The sequence below is a fragment of the Lontra canadensis genome, unplaced genomic scaffold (assembly GCF_010015895.1).
Source record: "Lontra canadensis isolate GAN:19392208 unplaced genomic scaffold, GSC_riverotter_1.0 scaffold3, whole genome shotgun sequence".
Taxonomy (NCBI): domain Eukaryota; kingdom Metazoa; phylum Chordata; class Mammalia; order Carnivora; family Mustelidae; genus Lontra; species Lontra canadensis.
Window position 1 is genome coordinate 7579161 of NW_022630997.1, and position 20652 is coordinate 7599812.

Sequence of the window (20652 nt, forward strand, 5' to 3'; positions counted from 1 at the left end):
GATCATAGGTCAGCAAAATTTCTCTGTAAAGGGCTAGACAGGAAAATCTTAAGGCTCTGTGGAACACACATGAACTGCTTTTCTTTTTTATTTTTTTTAATGTATCTTTATAAAAATGTGAAAACCATTCTTAGCTGGCTAGTTGCTCATAAAAAGGTGGATTTTGCCCATGGGCTATAGTTTACCAACCCTGATCTTGATTATTGTCTTCATAAAACCTACCTGTGGTTTCATTTTTATTACAAAGCAAAGTACGCCAGTAACTGAAGTCCAAATTCGTAGATCTTCTGGTGATTACTAACCTAAATGGCTTACTTTCTCACCCTAGATCCCTTCCCAAGTTATCCCAAGGTCTTGAATTACACTTCATGCTTGAGCAAACCAAAAAGAAGATTGGCAAGTTACCTCAATTCCCACTGACTGGTTGTTCAAATCCACAAGAGGCAAGACTGGCTGAGGTCTACTGACCAGCCACAGGAAGATGGCGACTCCGAAGGTCAGAATGCAGACCAGTGCCGGGGTTGGAAGTGGGGAAAACAAAAAGTTAAAGATAAAAAGCATCTTTGTGGATAGCAGCAGGAAGTTCAAGCCTTTAAAAAAAAAAAATAGGAAAGAAAGTTAAAGGAAATGGCTGAAATTTTTACTCGATAGCTGTGTTTATAAAGGGACCCCCCCCGCCCCCCCCCCCCGACACATACACAGACTTCTAACCCTCCAAGAAAACAGGGCTGGCCTTCTCTAGCAAAAGAATTTCTATTACTGTTTGCTTTAGCAATGTTGGAAATCATAGAATACGTTCTCCACTCCTGTGACTTGACTGTCCTCCCACAAGGACAAAGGAAGGATCAAAGGAAACAAATTAATTGTTTGCTCAACAATTTTATGAAATGACTGCCCTTCTGGGGCACATGGGTGGTTCCGTCATCAAGCGTCTGCCTTTGGCTCAGGTCATGATCCCAAGGTCCTGGGATCGTGTCCTGCGTCAGACTCCTTTCTCAGTGGGAAGCCTGCTTCTCCCTTTCCCACTAACCTTGCTTGTGTTCTCTCTCTGTCTCTCTTTCTCTGTCAAATAAACAAAATCTTACAAAAAGAGAGAGAAGAAATGACTGCCTTTTTATTTTTGGCCCATGGGGCCTAGAAGAAGCCCTTCTGCATCCGGGCTAAGCTGGTAGTCAGATTCAGGCTAAGCTAGGCACTCTAGAGACCCTCCCCTGCCCAGGCCAACTGAGCATCAGGAAGGACTGTTCCCGCCTGTATTTCTCTAGTATAAAGCAGAAAAGGGAACATCTGTAGAGGTGACTCAACAGAGTTTAAAAATCAAGCATTCTGCATGAAGGACATTTCCTGCTGCTCAGATGCGCCTTGCTCATTGCTTTCTTTTTTGAAGCACTGGGAGAGTCTCAGTGAGCGATATCCTGTCAGCTTGCTTTGTCCAATGTCATCTCCTCCAGAGAAACCACTTTTACTGGAGGCAACGTTGACCAGGTTCACAGGAAAAGTGTTGGAGAATGGACCTGACCCATGGTAGCAAGTGAACATTGAAGGTTTAGGCCAGGAAGAGATCTCAAGGAACTGACACCACAAAGTTTTTCCCCAACCCAGATTTTCTTGTAGTTTCCAGCAAAGTTCAGCTTCAAACTGCTCTAGTCGCAGGAATTAGTATCCAGGCAGGTCCTAGGAACTTCCTCTGGCGGAGGCCATCTCTTCCAACTCTTGCCCCAAACTGCTGTCAGACTGGGCATGGATCATGGAATTTAAGTCCAATCAATGTCGTGAAGTAGAATTTTAGAGATGAGAAAAACTGAAGCTCCCAGGGGTAATGTGACTTGTCCAAGTTCACTCACCATTTCCCACTGCTGCTTCCCCCATTGAAAGCTACAAAAACCACAGCTCCTCTTTCCTCACGAGTCTAGCTACAGAGTTCAAGGAGACTGAACCTGTCTGGAACCTTATAGACAACAACAAAGGAAATTCAGAAGTTGTGTTTTTCAAAGTTCATCACAGTGCCCCACAGAAAAATATCTTAGAGAGGAGGCCAAACATTCCTACTTAAAACCTAGAGAGCAAAGCATGCCTGATAAAGAGTTTGATAAGAGCAAGATCATAGCTGCCTGAGAACTTTGGGGCAACTGCCATTAGCTGGCATCTCGAACTTTCTCCATGAAGACACATATTTCCCTCTACCCTAACAAAGGCTAGTGGGGGGAGGGGCTGGGAAATGTGTGTGGGAACTGGAACGGGACAGTCAGTCATCTTAGCATCCTTCCGCTCCGTGACAGGTTATTACCTGAACTTGGAGCCATCCCTCTCCATTTTATGGAGAAAAGCTGAACTTCCACAGACTGGGATGACTGTCCCCCACTCCTTGGTTTCTTCCACATTGTGTTTAGGAGAAGAAAAAGAAGACACAACAAAAACAAAAGCGAGGTCCCATAAGGGCTATGTTACCTAACAATAGATGCTACTGTGACCACCTGCCAGGATTCTGAGCCGGGAATTTTGGAATCCAGCCTCACCTGGATTAGTATGGTGAAGTGGCATGTCCAGGAGACAGAATGTGTTCAAGAGCCAGCCCTGTAGGACTTTGTTGTTCGCCAGGTGGGGAACAGGGCGGCCCCAGGGGAAATTGTGAAATTGAGAGTGGGTAGCAGGCGCTCAAAGGAGGAGAAACCTGCTTAGTGCCTCCCACCCTACACTCCCATCCCTTTCCCTCAGCCTGGCAGTATCTTCTGATCTGAGAGTCTCTCCTCTGTCCTAATCACACCTTCAAATTAAGAGATTCTTACCTTCACTCCCCTTCTGGTCTGTGGGAACAAATTGTCACACTAAGGACTTCTGCTGTCTTCTTGCAGATTTACATTTTAATAAGGGACTTTGCGGGTTGCCTGGGTGGTTCAGTGGGTTAAGCCTCTGCCTTCAGCTCAGGTCATGATCTCAGGGTCCTGGGATCAAACCTCACATCAGGCTCTCTGCTCAGCAGGAAGCCTGCTTCCCTTCCTCTCTGCCTGCTTCTCTGCCTACTTATGATTTCTATCTGTCAAATAAATAAAATCATTTAAAAAAAATAAGGGACTTTGCAAACAATGTCTTCAAAAGAGGGTCTCAAGGTGAAACTGGTGTTTGAGGGGGTGGTAAGGAGGAGAGGGGTTGAGGAGCCCAGAGGGAGCAGGAAGGGAAGGGAAGAGGGAGAGAGAGCCCATGACCAGTCTAAAGGCACCACATGTTATCACCCCCACTCATTGTTACCGCTTGGTAATGGGAGCTCAGGATCACCAGACCATCATATTTTTTTCTCCCTGGAAAATCTAGAACACTGAATTTTTGTGAAACCTCAGTTTTAACTATTGGCTCAGTTAGTAAGTCTGGTACGAGACAAACAGAAAGGCATCTGGCTTAGTCTGGACCATGGTCTGTCAGTTCTTGTGCCCTCCCTTTTAGACCTGTTACAGTATACTGCCCACAAGAGTGATGAGAGGGTCTACTCTGTAACAGACAAGGGAGATACTTACAAATGTCAGGTGGGCAGTTTCAGAAGAACGAAATACCTTGCTTACACTGGCAAGGGATTTTATTAGCAGAAGACACTGAGGGATGTGTCTACTTGACAACTAAAATAGCAATTTGCAATGGTAAATTAAGTAGTCAGTTCAAATACGATCATGTACAGAATTTCAGATGGTTCCTTTCTGCTTCCCCACATTTTTTTTTAATTGAGGTGAAATCCACAGAAGGTAGAATTAACCATTTTTAAAAAGTACAATTCCGTAGCATTTAGTACATTCATGATGTTGTACAACCATTGCCTCTAGTTAGGTCCCAAACAGTTTCATCCCCAAAAGGAAACCAAGTGCCCATTAAGTACTTACTCTCTCCTCCCTGCAGCCCCTGGCAACCATTAGCTTTGTTTCTATTTGAATAATTTCTGACAAATTCTTAATATTTCATATACATGGAATCATGCAATATGTGACTTTCTGTGTCTGACTTTTCTCACTAAGCATAACATTTTCAAGGTTTATCCATGTTATAGCACATGTCAGTGCTTCATTTCTTAGGGCTGAGTAAACATTCCACTGTGTGGAAAGACATTTTACTGATTTGTTCATTGGCTGATAGGTATTGGGGGTGTTTTCCCCCTTTTGGCTATGGTGACCAGTGCAATGAACATTTGTGTGCAGATTTTGTTCTGAATACCTATTTTCAGTTCTTTAAGGTAAATATGTAGGCGTGGAATTACTGGGTCACATGGTAATTTTACATTTAACCTTTTGAAGAACCACCAAACTGTTTTCCACAGAGGTTGTACCATTTTACATTCCCAAGAACAACACAGAGGATTCTGGTTTCATTGTACCCCACACCAAAACCGGCTATTTTCTGGGGCTTTGGGGCAATAGCTATCCTAGTAGGTATGAAATGGCATCTTACTGTGGTTTTGATTTGTATTTCCCTAATGACTAATGATGTCAAGCATCTTTTCAAGGGCTTGTTGATCATTTGTGTTTCTTCTGTGAAGAAAGGTCTGTTAGAGCCCTTTGCTCATGTTTAAATTGGGAGGTTTGTCTTTTTGTCTCTTTATATATTCTGGATACTAGTCCCTTATCAGATACATAATCTGCAAATATTTTCTCCCATTCTATAGTGATCTTTTTACTATCTTGACAGGCTTTTTAACACATACAAATATTTTGAACCTTCTGATGCAAGTGTCAGAAAGGATTTGCAACCATGCATCATGTCACTCTCTCACTGTTCAGTTGGGAGAAGCTGAGGGCCCAAGAGATGGTACAACCTCTGGGCTCCACCACTACTGGATTTAGGAAGCTCTGGTTAGCATTCTAAACTCTAGACTCTATTAACACTTCTGGATGCACTCAAGTAAATGAGAAGAAAAGCCACCGTCTCTTTTGTCACATGTCTTATGAACCTCAGCTACAGTTCTGGTTTGGGCATTTCACAAAGCCTCCAGCAAACAGTTGATGTGGTGGCTTTTCCTCCTCCCGCCATGTTGTTATTTGGGAAAGAATGGGGTAGGGGAAAGTGCAATGGTGGTAAAGCTGTGTTACACTGTACATGGGAGCTTCTGTTCCAGGTCATCTAAGGATGGTTGTGCAGGCCACAATGCACATTACGATGGCCCCAGGTGGAAAACCTCCTCTGCTTTTTAATATGATGATAGAGACATGCCATAGCCCCATACACCAGGATGTCCCTTTGTCCCAGTCCTTCCCCTGGAAGGATGCAGTCAGTCATCTCCTAGCTCCCAACACATTTAATTCCCAAGCTAGCTGAAGGATACCTTCTGCCTTAACCCCTGCTTGCCAGCTGCCAGGACTAGCCTCAGTGTCTAGGTTTGGATCACTCCATATTCAGCTCTGAGTTCTGCTCCTCTGAGGATCTGGGCCACCATTTCTTCATTAAGTCTCATTTTCTTTGAATGAAGTCCTTACATGGACCCTTCTACTACTCTAGTTTTTGGTCAACTATGTTTATTGCTCTGAAGCTTTCAGGCTATCCCTTTAGCCTGCAAATAATGCTTGTCTTGTAGTCCCTTTCCTTAGAAAGATTTTATTTCTCCTACATGTATTCAGCTCTCTAACCATAAGTCAATTCTCTTAGAGTCTCTGTGTTTGATCTTCCCTTTGTCTGAAACTCTGTTCCCCAGATCTGAAATGGTTGTGTGTTACAGGTTGGGCCTCAACTGAAATGTCATTTCTTCAGAGACTCTCTCTGATCACCCTATTTGATATGGTCCTTTCCACTCCAATCACTATCACAGAATCTTGTTTTCTCTTCTCCATGACACTGTTCGCTATCTGAAATACAGCAGCTCCCTTATCATCTGTTGCCTCTACTAAACCAATGTTCTAATCAGAACAGGGATTTTGCTTTGTTCACCTATGTCTCCAATGCCTACACCATGCCTGGCACATAGTTTGCTTTCAATCAGCAGTTGCTGAAAAAAAAATTACCAGTTTTCTGGTTCAGAATTGTCTGTCTTAAATACTCTCTCTGTTAATCCTTTAGTTATTCCCTTAGTAAAGCTCCCATTCCTAAGCTCCCAAACCTTATATCATCCAAAGTCACTCTAGCCAATCTTGAGATGGGCACTCCCAAATCAATATTTACCATAGCACTGGGTTAGGGAAGGAAGAGGGTGAAAAGGATGTATTTCTAAGACGTATCAAGGACTGCTCAGGAGGAGTATAATCCTCTGAGCTTGAAAGAAAATACAGGATGAATCTTATCGAATGAAGCCATTTACAATAGTGAGCAGGAAATCCAGCCTAGCAATAAATAATTATGGTTACCCTAGGCTTCTGGAATTCAAAGAAAAATAAGGCAAATTATCTTCATTTTTAGGCCTGAAGAATTCATTATTTTCTGTGCAAAAATGAGATACAAATTTCAATTATGAGCTTTTGGGGGGAAAAAAATCTACCTTCTAGTTATCCTATTTTGGATTTAATTGGTTTCTCTGTTCCCTTGCATGTATGGGCTCAGTCTGTGATGATAGAGAGCTCATTAAAAGAGAGATCAGAGTCCCCAGGTTCTTATACTCAGCTGGCTAACACTTTCTTCTGTACCGAATGATGTGCTTTCTCTTAGAGACTAGGTTCCAAGGCTTCACAACTCATAATGACCCCAAAGGAGCCTGTGTGTGATTTAGAAGGCTGTATATGAAAGTCTGGCCTTCTTCGTTGGGTCCTAAGTCACCAACCCAACCCCCTAAATTCCTGCTGCCCTCAACTTAGAAAGCCTCCATCTCAGATCTTAACCACATCATCAATATTTGTAGACAAATTCCAAAGTAATGGCAAAAGATCAAAAGGACATTATAAACTGGCAGCCTTATGAAAATAGCCTTTTCCTTAATGAATGCAACAAACATGAAACAGATAGACATTCCATTGTAAGACCCTTCACCCAATTTCCTCAGACCCTGGGACTAAGGGCTTTTCACTTTTTCTTGCACCAGTTTACTCTTCTGCATCAAATGTAGTTTTCCTCTATTAAGAAATAAAAGATAACATAATTTGAAATGATTATCCATTTCACAAAACTTTAACAGAGAAAACCTGGATATGGAAAAGCATTGACTCCTAAAAAAAAAAAAAGGCAAGTCTTAACTCCTCATGCCATTTAAAATGATGCAGCCACTCTGGAAAACAGTATGGAAGTTTCTTAAAAAGTTAAAGATAGAGCAACCCTATGACCCAGGAATTGCAGTACTGGGTATTTACCCTAAAGATAGAAATGTAGTTAGCTGAAGGGGCATGTGCACCCAAATGTTCATAGCAGCAATGTCTACAGTAGCCAAACTATGGAAAGTACCTAGATGTTCATCAACAGATGAATGGACAAAGAAGGTGTGATATATATATATATATATATAAATACTATGCAGCCATCAAAAAACGAAAGCTTGCTATTTGCAGTGACGTGGTTGGAACTAGAGGGTATTATGCTGAGTGAAATAAGTCAATCAGAGAAAGATGATTATCATATGATCTCTCTGATATGAGGAATTTGAGAGGCAGAGCAGGGGTGGGGGGAAGGGAGGGAAAAAATCAAACAAGATGGGACCAGGGAGGGAGACAAACCATAAGAGACTCTTAATCTCAGGAAATAAACTGAGGGTTGGTGGGGGTTCAAGGGGGAGGGATAGGGTGGCTGGGTGATGGACACTGGGTAGAGTATGTGCTATGGTGAGTGCTGTAAATTGTGTAAGACTGATGATTCACAAACTTGTATCCTTGAAGCAAAAATACATTATGTGTTAATAAAAAATAAAATAAAATAAAATGATGCAAAGTTCAAAAGGGTCAGCATTCAGTTCTATCCAAAATAAAATATGTTGTCATATTTCCAAGTTTAAAAAAACAGGTGAGAGGGAAATCCTAAAAACCCTCTAAGGAAAGAAGAGGCAATTAGAAGCCATGAAATAATCCAGTAAGGTGACCAGTTAACAAATCAGTAGCCACAAAGTCAATAGCTTTCCTTGATTTCATGCAAATAATTAATTCAAAAATAATGGGGAAAATGTCATTCACAGTAGCATATTAATAAATGTGTAGACTCATTTTAAAAAGTTCAGATCTGAGGAACATAATAAGTTTTGAAAATTGCAAATCATGCTCCAAATAGTCAAGGGGACCCCATATTCCTAAATGTACCCAAACATTTTTTTTATAGAATTTATCTTTTTTTTTTTTTAAGATTTTTATTTTTATTTATTTGACAGACAGAGATCACAAGTAGGCAGAGAGGCAGGCAGAGAGAGAGGAAGGGAAGCAGGCTCTCCGCTGAGCAGAGAGCCTGATGCGGGGCTCGGTCCCAGGACCCTGGGATCATGCCCTGAGCCGAAGGCAGAGGCCTTAACCCACTGAGCCACCCAGGCGCCCCTGTACCCAAACATTTAATGCAACTTTAATAAAGACCAAAGGGAATGATTTGGGAATTAAAAAGTTAATTCTAAGGTTCACCCAGAAAAACAAACCTCATTATAAAGAGTCAGAAAATTTTTGAAAAATAATAGGAATTGGGGGTAGCAGGACAGAGTTAAACATTACCAAATTTGCTTCTATAGAGCTAGAGAAGTTTTCCATTGGTTGTGAATAGACAAAACTATGTAACAAAATAAACCTGAAACTCCCAGTGGATATATTATCATATACTAAATTGCATTTCCAATAAGGACAGATTTTTTTTTTCACTTAAATAAAAGTATCAAGACAACTGGCTAGCCATTCAGAGAGAAGACATAAAGCGGATTACTACTGTCTTATTCCTACAGTAAAAATAAGTTCGGGATGGATCAAAGACTTAAATATAAAACAATGACAACCCTAAGAGTATTTGGGGAAATTTTTTTATAATCCTGACGTGAGGAAGATTCAAGACAGGCACAAAACCTAGGAGCAATAAATGGAAACACTGGCAAGTTTGAGCCATAAATTTTTAAAAAAATATTTGCCCTGCAGGAAAAATACCAGAGACAAAGATAAATGGGGGCAAGTATCAAATACTGTCTAAAGAGCTCATTTCCTCAATAAGGAAAACTCTAAAGTCAATAAAAACCAAAACACAACACAATAAAAAAAAAAAAAAAAACAAAGGTCGTGACTAGAACATTCACAGCGAAAACAGATTTTGGTTGGAGACGCTCTTGGTGGTGACCGGAAGGACAAGAGGAGGCAGAGGGAAGCTACACCCCTCCCCCCATTTCTTTCTTGAGTGTCTTTCAAGGGCTGCTTCTGGCATATGGAGGTGGCCCTTGGAGCCTCACAGCAGGATTTCAGCCTGTGTCGAAGTCCCACTCCCTCATCTTTGTGAGTAGTTTTAAAAGTTGCAAATTTAAAGAAAAGGTCTTTTCCCCACCCATGAGATTGGCAATGAGGAAATCGTGTAAAATGCACTCTTAATCAGGGAAACGTAAATTTGGTGCAGCCCCTTAGAGATGCGCCCGTTGCCTTCTACCACAATTTAAAATGTGTGCCCTTTGGCCTAATGACCTTCGAGTAACTTATCCTGTAGAAAAACATCAGTTCAGGGGCGCCTGAAGCAGCTGCCTTCACCTTAGGTCATGATCCCAGGGTCCTGGGATCAAGCCCTGCATCGGGCTCCCTGCTCAGTGGAGAGAGCCTGTGTCTCTCTCTCCCTTTGCCTGCCGCCCTGCCTCTTGTGCTCGCTCTCTCTCTCTCTCTGTCAAATAAATAAATACATCTTAAAAAACAAAATCAAAACAAACAAACAAACAAAAATCAGTGAATATTTTAATATTCAGTAAAATACATCCCAAATGGCTGTGTAAGGTACTGGTTTGGGGTGGGGCTCTGAGTCAGAGTACCTGGGTTCATACCCTGTGTGATCAGCTTCTTTGTGACCTGGGTTAGATAACCTCTATGTGGTTTCTTGTTTGCAGACTAACAGTGATAATATCTTCCTCAGGACTAAATGAGTTAATGTGCCTGTAAAGTACTTAGAAGAGTGCCTGGTGTATAGGCCCAGACATTTGGTCTTACGTTCATCGTCATTACCTCTATAGGATTGCTTATAATGCTGGAGACCAGGAAAGCCTCCCTTGGTAGACTAGCCACATAAATTATAGCATGTCTACACAGTGGCACTCTTGGCAGGCAATAAGAATAAAGCAGGTCTGCTTTATTCTTATCAGTGTTACCTATGTGGAAAGAGCTCTATAATAATCGCCAAATAGAAAGAAAACAAAAAAAAACACTTGGACAAAATGTGTATTTTTTTGTGTTTCTGGAAGTATATTCCTCATAGGAAAAGACAGATGGAAGAGGAGAAATCATTAATGGATTTTCCAGAAAGTTTTGAGTATTCAATAATTAACCCAAAGATATTTAAGGGCTTGACTGTATATTGGCATTGTTCCAGGTGCTGGGGATCTCCCAATGAAACCCCCCCCCTTGGGGGTTTGTATTTTATTGGCGAGTTTGATAACAAGTCTGAACAATTATGAGCTTATATTGTATATGGACGTTTAAAAAAATAGAATCAGGAAAGAGGATTGTGGATAGCAGGGGGTAAGTTTCAAGTAGGTCTCACTGAGAAGATAAGAGTATACACAGTTTAATCTGAAATATGCATGCTTCAGAAAAAAAAATGAACATAAAAACCAACAACTCCAAATCACCCCACCTCTGACCGAGGCAGCTGACTTAGAAACTTTCGTCACCTTGGTTGGCGGCATTTCGTGTGAATACACCCAAGAACACAGCCTCAGCCCCGTTTCGGCAAGTGCAGCCTTCCCGCCACCAAAGCCACACTCAACACACGTGCCCTTTTCAAGTGCTCACATTGTATGCAATGCTTTCAGCCATAGAGCAAGCCGGTTTGGACAGCAGCTCTGGCGGTAGGTTTTCATTAATTTCTTTAGCAGTTAAGAGCTAGAGCAAAGGTAAATGTTGGATCACCGGGGCAAACAGGGCCTCAAAGGTCATCTTTCGACACTTACTGCAAGGAGCCGAGAAGAGAGGCTGTCACAAGAGGGCACCCTAGGTGCTCAGGCAGGTCTGCCTATATTAGCTTTCTCCAGCAAAGCAGTGTCAAGCTACTGGGCACGGCACCATCTCTGTCCATCTGGGGACTGGCACCCAGGACACTCTGTGGTATACACACTAGGCAATGTCCCCAGGCAGATGAGAAAGGACCCCCTTATCTCCACAGGATCATGCAGGACAGGGAAGGGAGATGGCATTACCGAAGGAGATCTCTTAAAACCCAGAGGGTAACTGAGCAGTCATTTCCACACCATGGAAAGATTCCATGAGTGCTTAAATAAAACAAGAAAGCATTCTCAAGATCACACATCTTGCTCTCCCCAGCCCAACTGCTAGGCCATACCCAACAACTCCAATTTGTAAGGCAGCTGGCAGGGAGACGGGAAAGGGCTAGCCTTGAAACAGGATTCCTGGCCCGCAGACAAGCATACTATAAACCATGAGGTCTTCAGCGCATATGCATCAGTAAGATCTTTGTTGCTGAACCCCATGGGGAAATCTCCAGGAACCAGAGTTCAGGAGGGTTGTACATATCAGAGCAGGATCAGTTCTATCCTTGGGTTTGGGAAGCTTCCTGTGACTCCGTGGACACCTTGGCCATGGGGGTTCCCAGACAGAAGCTGCCTTAGCCTTCAAATTCTACTGCACCCAACATGGTGCCTGAGGTACAGTGGGAAATCCACTGGGTGCCAGTGAGTCACTTTCCCTGTTCGTTCACCAGTGGCACAGGCTCAGAGAAGGGAAGTGGGGAGAGGTATCTGTTGAAGGAAACAGGTTGCGGAATTCAGTCTCATGGTGACATGATGTGCTCCTATCCACAGGGCGGGGCATAGGTGGCTGACCCCTCCTCAGAAATGCCACTGCCAGAAGCTACGTGCCCTGGCATGGGCAACGCTATACAGCTCGACCTGAATGAGCTCAAGGGCCACAGATTCTGCAAGCATTAGCATATACTACGTACCAGGCTCATATACCACACTCAGACTTCATAGTCTTCTAAGAGCTAAAGCCAATTCCCCAGCTAGTAAACAAATGCACCATGTCATATACCCCAGACTTGGGAGCATCTGGTGGACTGGAGAAGTATGTGTGACAAGAGTTATATTGACTCTCTGTATTTTATTTATAAATTTACATATTTTAATAAGGCAAACAAAGGTCTTAGACCAACTGTGTGCCCAGCATTCTGCCATGTACAGAGGGACAAATACTTAGAAGATATACCTCTTGTTCTCTGGGGACTTATGGGTCTGTTGAACACTGAGAACAATTCTAGAAGGATTCAGCAAGTGGGGCTAGCTAATAAATCTGAAGGAGGGAGAGCCTAGAGTCGATTGGAGTAGATGAGTAGATGAAGTAGAGAGCCTAGAGTCGATTGGAGTAGATGGAACACTAGACTCTCAAGGATGTGTGGGTTTTGATCCTGGCTTTATTGCCAACAGTTTCATTTCCAAGGTCAGTTAAGGAGGATGACCCCACCAATTAAGCCAACAGCTGTCAAGTCCCCAACTCTGATTCTAACCAGAATCAGAATCTAACTGGTCCTGGCTTACTATCAATGGCCAATCGAGGCCGGGATACCAATAATTCTCAGTTTTTTATAACACTGAAAAAAGCAGAACATTTGGACTTTAAGCATGTAGTATTTGGGTTTGTTAAGGATGGCATGGATACTGTGAAAAAGATTGAATCATTTGGCTCTCCTAAAGGGTCTGTTAGTCAAAGAAATAGTATCACAGAATGTGGACAGATATAAAACCATTGTTTTTTCTAGTAAATTTTACCTGTATAAACAGTTGAATTGAAGCTTAGCTGTTTTGACAATATGGTAATAATTATGTTCAGCTTTTGAAAATGGACGTTTCCAATGTATAAATGTACAATTGCAGCTTATAGCTGTTGTCACTTTTTAATGTGTTATAATTGACCTTGCATGGTGTGAAATAAAAGTTTAAACACTGGTGTAAAAAACAAAAACAAAAACAAACAATCTTTTTCAACTGTTGCCTGCAACTCTCCATCCTTTTTTTTTTTTTTTTTTTAATGGAGAGACAAGTTACCACAGTAGGCCAGATAAACTTAAGTGGAAGGTTGGGGGCTGGGCAACCACGAGATGTGGGGGGAGAGGTAGAGTATGGCTCGAGGCACTAATATGAGACAATCATCCTATCTGGGAAAGGGAAACAGTGAAGGGCTGTTTCTGATGGAGGTAGAGAATCCATCTCTGGTTGAAAGGGTGTGGGGGAGGAAAAGCCTCCAAGAAGGCTGGGGGAGACAATACCCGGGGCTGGTGGAGACACTCTTTGACGGAAGTCATTTCAGCTCACCAACATCAGCAAGGCTTGTGGTGCCAGGCCTTGCCGTTGAGCTGAGTGGTATTTAAGAAAAAACCCTTATTACATCAAATACCGAAAGCCTCTTAACTCAGTTTGTGAAGATAGCATAGGACAGCTGAACCACCCATAGCCTGGTGGCTGGCAGTGACAAATCCCACCAGATCTCAGATCAACATAGTCCCCCTGGATCTACCATGGGGCTTCCAGAAAACCACGGCCCAGCAGCCCTACTCTAAGGAAAACCTTGACTCAGGAAGCACCCCCAAAGGTTTCCCAAGCTTGTTGCTGTCCGAGTGGATGATGGGACAAGTGGGGTCAGGAGAATCAGTCCCAGAAGTCCACTGGACTTGATAAGAGAGCTTGTAAAGAGATAGTGTGGACAAAGTGCTAGGCCCCCGTCACCCACGCAGGCTAAAAGCCCTGATGAACAATGTTGTGAGAGAGGCCTTCCTGCCTGGGATCCTGCAGAGTCAGCTCTCCTGCCATCTGGTCTGCCAGGGGTCAGGGGTCACTGGAGTCAAAGTGCAAACAATTAGCTTTATTGCCAACGGTCTCATTTCCAGCAGCCAACTTTCAAGGCCATTGCCTGTTCGGGTGCTGGAACAATGTTCCACCACTCATGTGGCGCAGGAGATAGTTACAAAATGTCACTGAGCGCCCATTTCCCTCAACTGCACACAAGAAGAGACAGTTGACAGTTCCTTCTTAAAAGGGATGCTGCACACTCTCCCCTTGAGTGCACTGCTGAGTACACGGGACGTCCTTGGGAAGACTGGCTCCCTTTTCCCCTCCCACTTTCCCCAGTGTCTGACTCCTTGTCAGGTATCAGATGTTCCATCCTGAGGCTTCCTGAAAGAGAAGTGATGATCATGACCTTCATTTTATAACTGCCCTCCAGCTTACAAGCAAAGGTCTTAACAACTTCTCCTTTCTATTTAAACAGAGGATGTCTTGTTGGAGAGGGCACCGCGTAGCCCTGAATTCTGACCCAGCTCTCTCCTCCAACCCTAGCCCACCCCTGTATCCTGTCCTGCAGGGACTCACAAACTCGCATCTCATAGGGCAGACTGACCCACGGAGACCCCAAGATCGGCTACCAGCTCCCCCAAAGAGAGACGAAACCATGACCTGGCCGCAGCTGTACAGGGCTGCTTGACATTCCAAACTCCAAAACTCACGTATTTATTCAAAAGACATGGATTAAGAGCCTAAGACATGTCAGGCCCTAGGTTTCCAGGGGAAGAGTGAGTGAGAGAGTCCTCTTTTGACTCAGATGCCTGGTCGCCTAGGGGAGAGAAAGCCCTGCATGCATTTACAGCAGAGTGGGACAAGAACAATGCTGGCTGACTCGGGGCTCCTGGGGATAGGTCATCATGCCTGAGAATCACCTCGGGTTGCACACCCAGTGAGGGTCAGTGCACCTGCTGGCCAACAATAGGAGACCGGCGGGAGCACAACCCCCATTCCTGCCGGATCCTGGCCCAAGATCACCTGCCTGGAGGTAGGACGATTTTGCCCCCCCCCACCCTGGCGCAATTCATATAACATCATTCAAAGTGAACAATTCTGTGGCATTTAGTACATTCACACTGTTGTGCAACCACCACTTCTGTCTAGTCCCCAAACACTTCTGTCACCCCCAAAGGAAAGCTTGTGCCCATTAAGCACTCAATCCGCATTCCTCTCCCAACCCCAGCACCACCCGTCTGCTTGCTTTCTCTAAGGATTTGAAGTGGGAGGGTTCTTAAAAAAGAGGTTTCTCCCAGTTTCTAGTTCTTTGGTCAAGGCACTAAACTAGACTCACCTGGAATTTTTTTTTTCTTTTCTTTTCTCTTTTTTAAGATTTATTTATTTATTTGTATGTGTGTCTGTGAGAGAGAGAGAGAGCACAAGCTGGGGAAGGGGAAGAGGGAGAGCAGACTGGACGCAGGGCTCCATCCCACAACCTTGAGATCATAACCTGAGCTGAAACAAGAGTGGGGCCCTCAGGTGACCGAGCCACCCAGGCACCTCTAGACTCATCTGGAATGGAGACAAATTTGCTTCCTTCACCACAGGAGCCAAGGTTCAAATTCCAGTTCCAACCTTTTCAGAGCGTGTCCAGTTTCTTTACGGCTAAGCCTCAGTTTCCCCATCTGTGAAACAATGAACCTATTTTGCAGGACTGTTTAGAAGATTCAAAGATAAAATCCACCCCCCCCAAAAAAAAAGTCCTAGCACTGCCCCACAGAAAATAGTGAATGAATGGAAGCGGTCATATTTGCAGCTCTAGAAAAATGTCCCCAACTGAAAGTACTAATACATAAGTGAACTCAGTATCTTCCCAGGTCCCCACGTAGGAAAATCTTTGTACAAATGCCATTTTCTAGGAAATCTGAAGAAAGACTAACTCCGCACAGGAGTGGATGCAGCCTGGTTTCCAGTAGCACACGGACTACACCTTGGATCTCTGTTTGACCTTGGGAAGGTCCTTCGCTTCTCCGAGCCTCCTCAACTGTAACATGGTGAAACCATCCACGTCATAAGCTTGTCTTAAGGAAATGTTAAGAGCAGCTCTTAGGAGCTGGTGCTGACCATGGCTCCATCCTCCATCTTTTCTTTCCTTCTCGGACCCCGAGCCTCCCTATAGAATCTGCGGCCCCCACTATGTGTTTAGCATTTAAGCCTTCGATGATACTCTGATGTTATAGTCAGTGCTTTTGCCCCCAAAGAGTTAGAATATAGCCTGGGAGAGAAGACTACTTTAGGTCAGGACCTAGAGAAATACCTGGCTGAAACATTCTGTTTGGACTGGAGTGTGTGTGTTTGTGTGTGTGTGTGTGTGTGTGTGTGTTTAAATTAACTTGGAATGTGTTTACCTGGGGGTACACCTACCTTGCATTTTGCTAGAACCCCCACCTTGCACCTTATTACATATCATCTATTTAACTCTTTAATCTGCCTGTTTTATAAGTATTTGTGGCCTTTGATTTTTGTTCTCTTCATTGTGCCAGGCACACAAGTGATGTGTGCAAGAATTTTTACCCTGCCTCTTCCAAGACTATTCTGTGTTCATCTCAAATACTTATCAATTGGAGGGGACCCTGACAGAGTTACTCTCATGCTGGAATAGAAAGGGAGGGGTCAAGTGAAATCAATTATTCCATTATTATTATTTTTTTTTTACTAAATCAATCTTTTTAAAAATTCAATGTTACTACTTTTAAGACTCTGCGACTGATGGAAAAGACCAGCCACCTACATGTTAGAGCTACAGATTCAATCTACTTTTTCAAACCACCCAGCAGATTAATACCCATGCAAGGTAATAAGCCCCAACCAGGGAGCTCCTTCCTCCAGCTCACTCTTTGAGGGTCCTTGAAGTCCACCTGAGATTCGACTTGTGGCTCTACCCATGAAACAGAGCTAAGTTCATCCAGAAACCATCTATCCTCCACTCATTCATTACCTCTCTCCATAGAAGGAGCCAACGTTCACAATGAAAATTGAAGAGGTCTCTCGTGTAGTCCTCCTCCCCCAAAAGAGGCAGGAGAAGGAAAGAAAATCCAATCCATCCCCCCCCCCCGCCCCAACACACACACATTCCTCCTTCTCTTCGTGCCTCCTGGTAAGGAAAGTTTAAAGGTGTCCCTTAGAGATCTGAGAGAAAGAGAGGGAGAGAGAGAGGGAGCACTGACACGTGCCAGGGACCTGGCAGGCTCTAGATGGGCTGAAGCTGGGGGTGAGGGTGCCCCTTCAGCCTCTGCTCCATGCTCACCAGAGCCCTTGCTAAATACCCACCCCCCCACCAGGACGCTCCCCTTACCCTGTGAGGGGGGTGCATTTCTCAGAGCTTCCTCCGAATGGGGTTTCCTGGCTCCGGGTTCTTCCTGGCACAGAATCCCTGGCCCTCTTCCCTCAGCCCTGGTTCCTCCAGGGACCGGCTGGCTTCAGAGCATCCCGGCAGGCAGGTGGTCACGGCTCCGAGTGTCCCCCACGGTGCCCTGCCTGAGCTGTCCGGAGTCAGGCCATGGCCGGGCTTTCTAACGTGCTCAGGGAGCTCACTTCCTGGTTTTTCTCTCACAACTGAAAGTGGAAGCTGTTCTGGCCAGGAGGAGAACAGCCGCCCAAGCTGCCCTGGCTCCTTTTCAAAGCCTTAACCCCTAGCCCTAGGGCTGAAACAAGAGCCTGCTGGCAGCCCACAATCACCTTTTGCTCCGGGGTCTGACTACTGTGAAACCAAGACAGAGCAAGCAAACAAACTGCACGACTGGAGGAGCCCCAAGCAGATGGCCTGTGCCGGGAAGGGGACATGGCTCCCCCCTCGACTCCCAGGGCAGGGAGCTCAGCCCTCGCATCCCTCCCGATGCTGGGGCACCTGGCACGGGGTCACCCTCCTCCAACCCCTGCACCTCCCCACCCCCACCTGCCTCAGTCCCCAGGCACTGCCAATAAAGTCAACAAAACAAGCAAGTCAGGAACCATAGAACACAGACCAAGAGGCTGTGTTCTTTTCCTCTAACCCATCAGCTCATCCCTCTCATACCTCAAAATATAAACCACAAATCTAGTCTGCTGCCTCCCTCACCTCCCCAAATTAAAAACTGGGACCTTCTGAAAGGAAGGCAACAAGCATGTACACCACGCCCTGTCTGATTGATCCCGCATCTTGCAGCTTCTGGAAAACCCACTGTACCCACGTGAGCCGGTAACAGGAAAAGGCAAATCGCTTCTTAGTGTTATTATGAAAATTGTTCTGAGTCTGGAGACCCCCCTGGAAGTGTCCTGGAGATTGGTCTACAGATCAGGACCTGTAGGAGTCTCGTCGGACTCGCCTAAGGCTGGGACCACAGAAGGGCACGAGAGCTTCTTAAATTTGGAGGCCGAAATCATGAGTTCTCTTGCTCCCTCCTGTCCCCCACAACCAACACCCCAGAATGAAGCAACACTTTTCTCCAGCCTTAGTCACATCAAAAAGGCTTATGTTAAGTTCAGCATGGTCCTGGCCCTTTAGCAGAGCTAGATTAGGACTCATTCTCTCTATAGGGAGGAGGTCCTAAATACCTCCACACTAGGGGGGAAAAAAAAAAAAAACCAGGGTGAGCTATGTTGCAATCTCAGAGATGGCAGCTGATCCCTTGGCCTCACAGGAGCCCACTTTAGACATGGAAGAGCGACCAAGTATGGGAAGAGGTGGTTAGCCACCCTGCCAATCTATCTCCTGGGTCATCTCACAGCTGGAGGGAACTTGGCTTTGCTTAGTTTCAGGAGCTCATTCCTTTAAGAAGCAGCTCCCTCCAGCCTAGAGCAGACAAGGTATCAAGTTTCAGCTATGCTAACACCCAGAGTGCTGGCTTCTTTTCCCAGCTAAATGAAGAGCTTGGAGTGAGGGGAGCTTTTCCGTTTTTTTCCTGTCTTCCTTCAGGACTGGATGCCCAAGTTCAGAAGTACCTCAGTCGTTTAAAAAGTCCAGCTGGAGTCGCATTCCTATTCTATCCTAGGTGCACATAAGTGACATTCCCAAGATTTCAGGAAATAATGGAAGATTTTGGAAACACACAAGAATTCTGCATTAGGTGGCAGCAGCCTAGAGGGACAGACTGATCGGGACTCTAATCTCAGCTGTACCACCTCCTAGGTAGGTAGCCCAGGGCATGCTGTTGAACAGCCCCAAAGCCCTTTATTCACCTGTGATACGGGAACAATACCACCTGCCTCACAGAAGAGGGCAGGTGGATGAGGAAACGCAGATCACACAGTCACACACCTAGTATAGACTCCAGCACCCAAGACAGTGTCCACTAAGTGTTCTCTTCCCCTAGTCCCTTCCAAATGGGATTTGCTGCCATCAGCAGCTGGTAGACAGCCTTTGTAACCATCCCAACAGACAAAGTTTTGAATGAAAGATGGAGACAGGCAGCTTGGTTCCGTCTCTAACCCTTAGTTAAGGCTTTTAACTCTGTGTTAGTTTCCATTTAGTGAGATTAACAACTTTCTCTCCCAGACCTACCCCCTGCCAGCTTTCACATAGCCTTCCTGTCTCCAGCCGCTTTCCAACTGGTTTCTCCTTGGCCTCCACGCAGGTCAGCTGAAGTTACTACTTAATCAAGTGTAATCTCATGTTGGAAAAGAGCCCTTAGACCGAGAAGAGACCTGCATCTCACCTTCCCCCCCCCCCCCCCCCGTCCTTAGCTGTCCCATAAATGTATAAACTTTAGAGTAGGGAGCGTTACTGCATCTTACCTTGTAAGAACACGCTCACTTGCTGCGTCCAGAAAATGCCCCCTCACGGCTGGCTGTACCGGTTCATTCAGACACCTCTGGCCCTTCCAAAGCTCCTGCCACAAGGCCACATCTGAAGCCAATGCGTCCCATCCCAAGAGTGACCCACAAGCTTCCCTGGAACCTTTGAACCTATTGCGATAGAGGTTCAAAGGTATAAGTTACCTGTTCAAACACATTGGAGTAACCTCCAACAGTGACAAGCATAGAATTTGGTAAAAGGTTAAAACCGAGATTGTTATGCAAGGGTTGAGGAGGAAGAAGAAGAAAGACAGCCCTCTGCTCCAAAAGCTGATGTTTAACAAGCAAAACCTTTATAAAGCCCATGAGTTGAGGTTGAGAAGAACATGGGAAGGCACTTTGATGGGCTCAAACTATAACTTTAAAAATCGGATAAGCAGAGGTCTGCATTTCAAGACCAGACTCCTGCTAGAAGGGGCCAGTGGCCCCTACATAATTAGAACATTTCCAAGACAATGAAATAAGGTGAATCATTCCAACATCTAGACTGAGGGACAAGCCTACCTGGACTGTATTTAGAATGCATAATCTCGGGGAGAATTCACCTCCCACAGTTTAGCAAGGCCCTTGAAGAAGCACATTGCTATTATATCACGGTTCAACCTCTGCTCTCTCTTTCCATTTTTTTTTAAAGGTATTATTATTTTTTTTTTTATTTTGGAGAGAGAAAGTGAGTGGGAGGAGGAGCCGAGGAAGGGAGAAAGAATCTCCAGCTGATTCCATGCTGAGCGCAGATCCGAACGTGGGGTTCCAGCTCATGACCCCGAGATCACGACCTGAGCGGAAACCAAGAGTTAGACGCTTAACCGACTGAGCCATCCAGGTGCCCCTCGCTCTTTGCATGCTGAGGTCACTAGTCACCATTTCTGGTTCTAAAATCTTCAAGACTGTAGGGCACCACTACTCAACAGAAAGGAAAACAAAGAGACTCACAGACTGTGTTGAGTTTCTGTGTTATAGGTGAGGGCACCAAGGCCCTTCAGGTGAAGGAAATCACCCAGAAT

General features: G+C 44.8%; 1 protein-coding gene across 3 annotated transcripts in view; it reads right to left on the bottom strand.

Annotated features, from left to right (window-relative positions):
• ACSL5 (acyl-CoA synthetase long chain family member 5) overlaps positions 1-19684 on the bottom strand; it is a 44560-nt gene extending 24876 nt beyond the window's left edge. The window contains exons 1-2 of one of the 3 annotated variants that reach the window (XM_032880123.1): positions 19589-19684; positions 406-590 (exon numbers count right to left, since the gene is read on the bottom strand). In XM_032880123.1, coding sequence (XP_032736014.1) covers positions 406-561 — 156 coding nt within the window. In that variant the 5' untranslated portion in view covers positions 562-590; positions 19589-19684. Of the gene's footprint in view, positions 1-405; positions 591-2287; positions 2369-17171; positions 17552-19588 lie in introns of those variants that run through there. The other 2 variants (XM_032880122.1, XM_032880116.1) reach the window with 2 other exon arrangements.
• Positions 19685-20652: the final 968 nt, after the last annotated feature.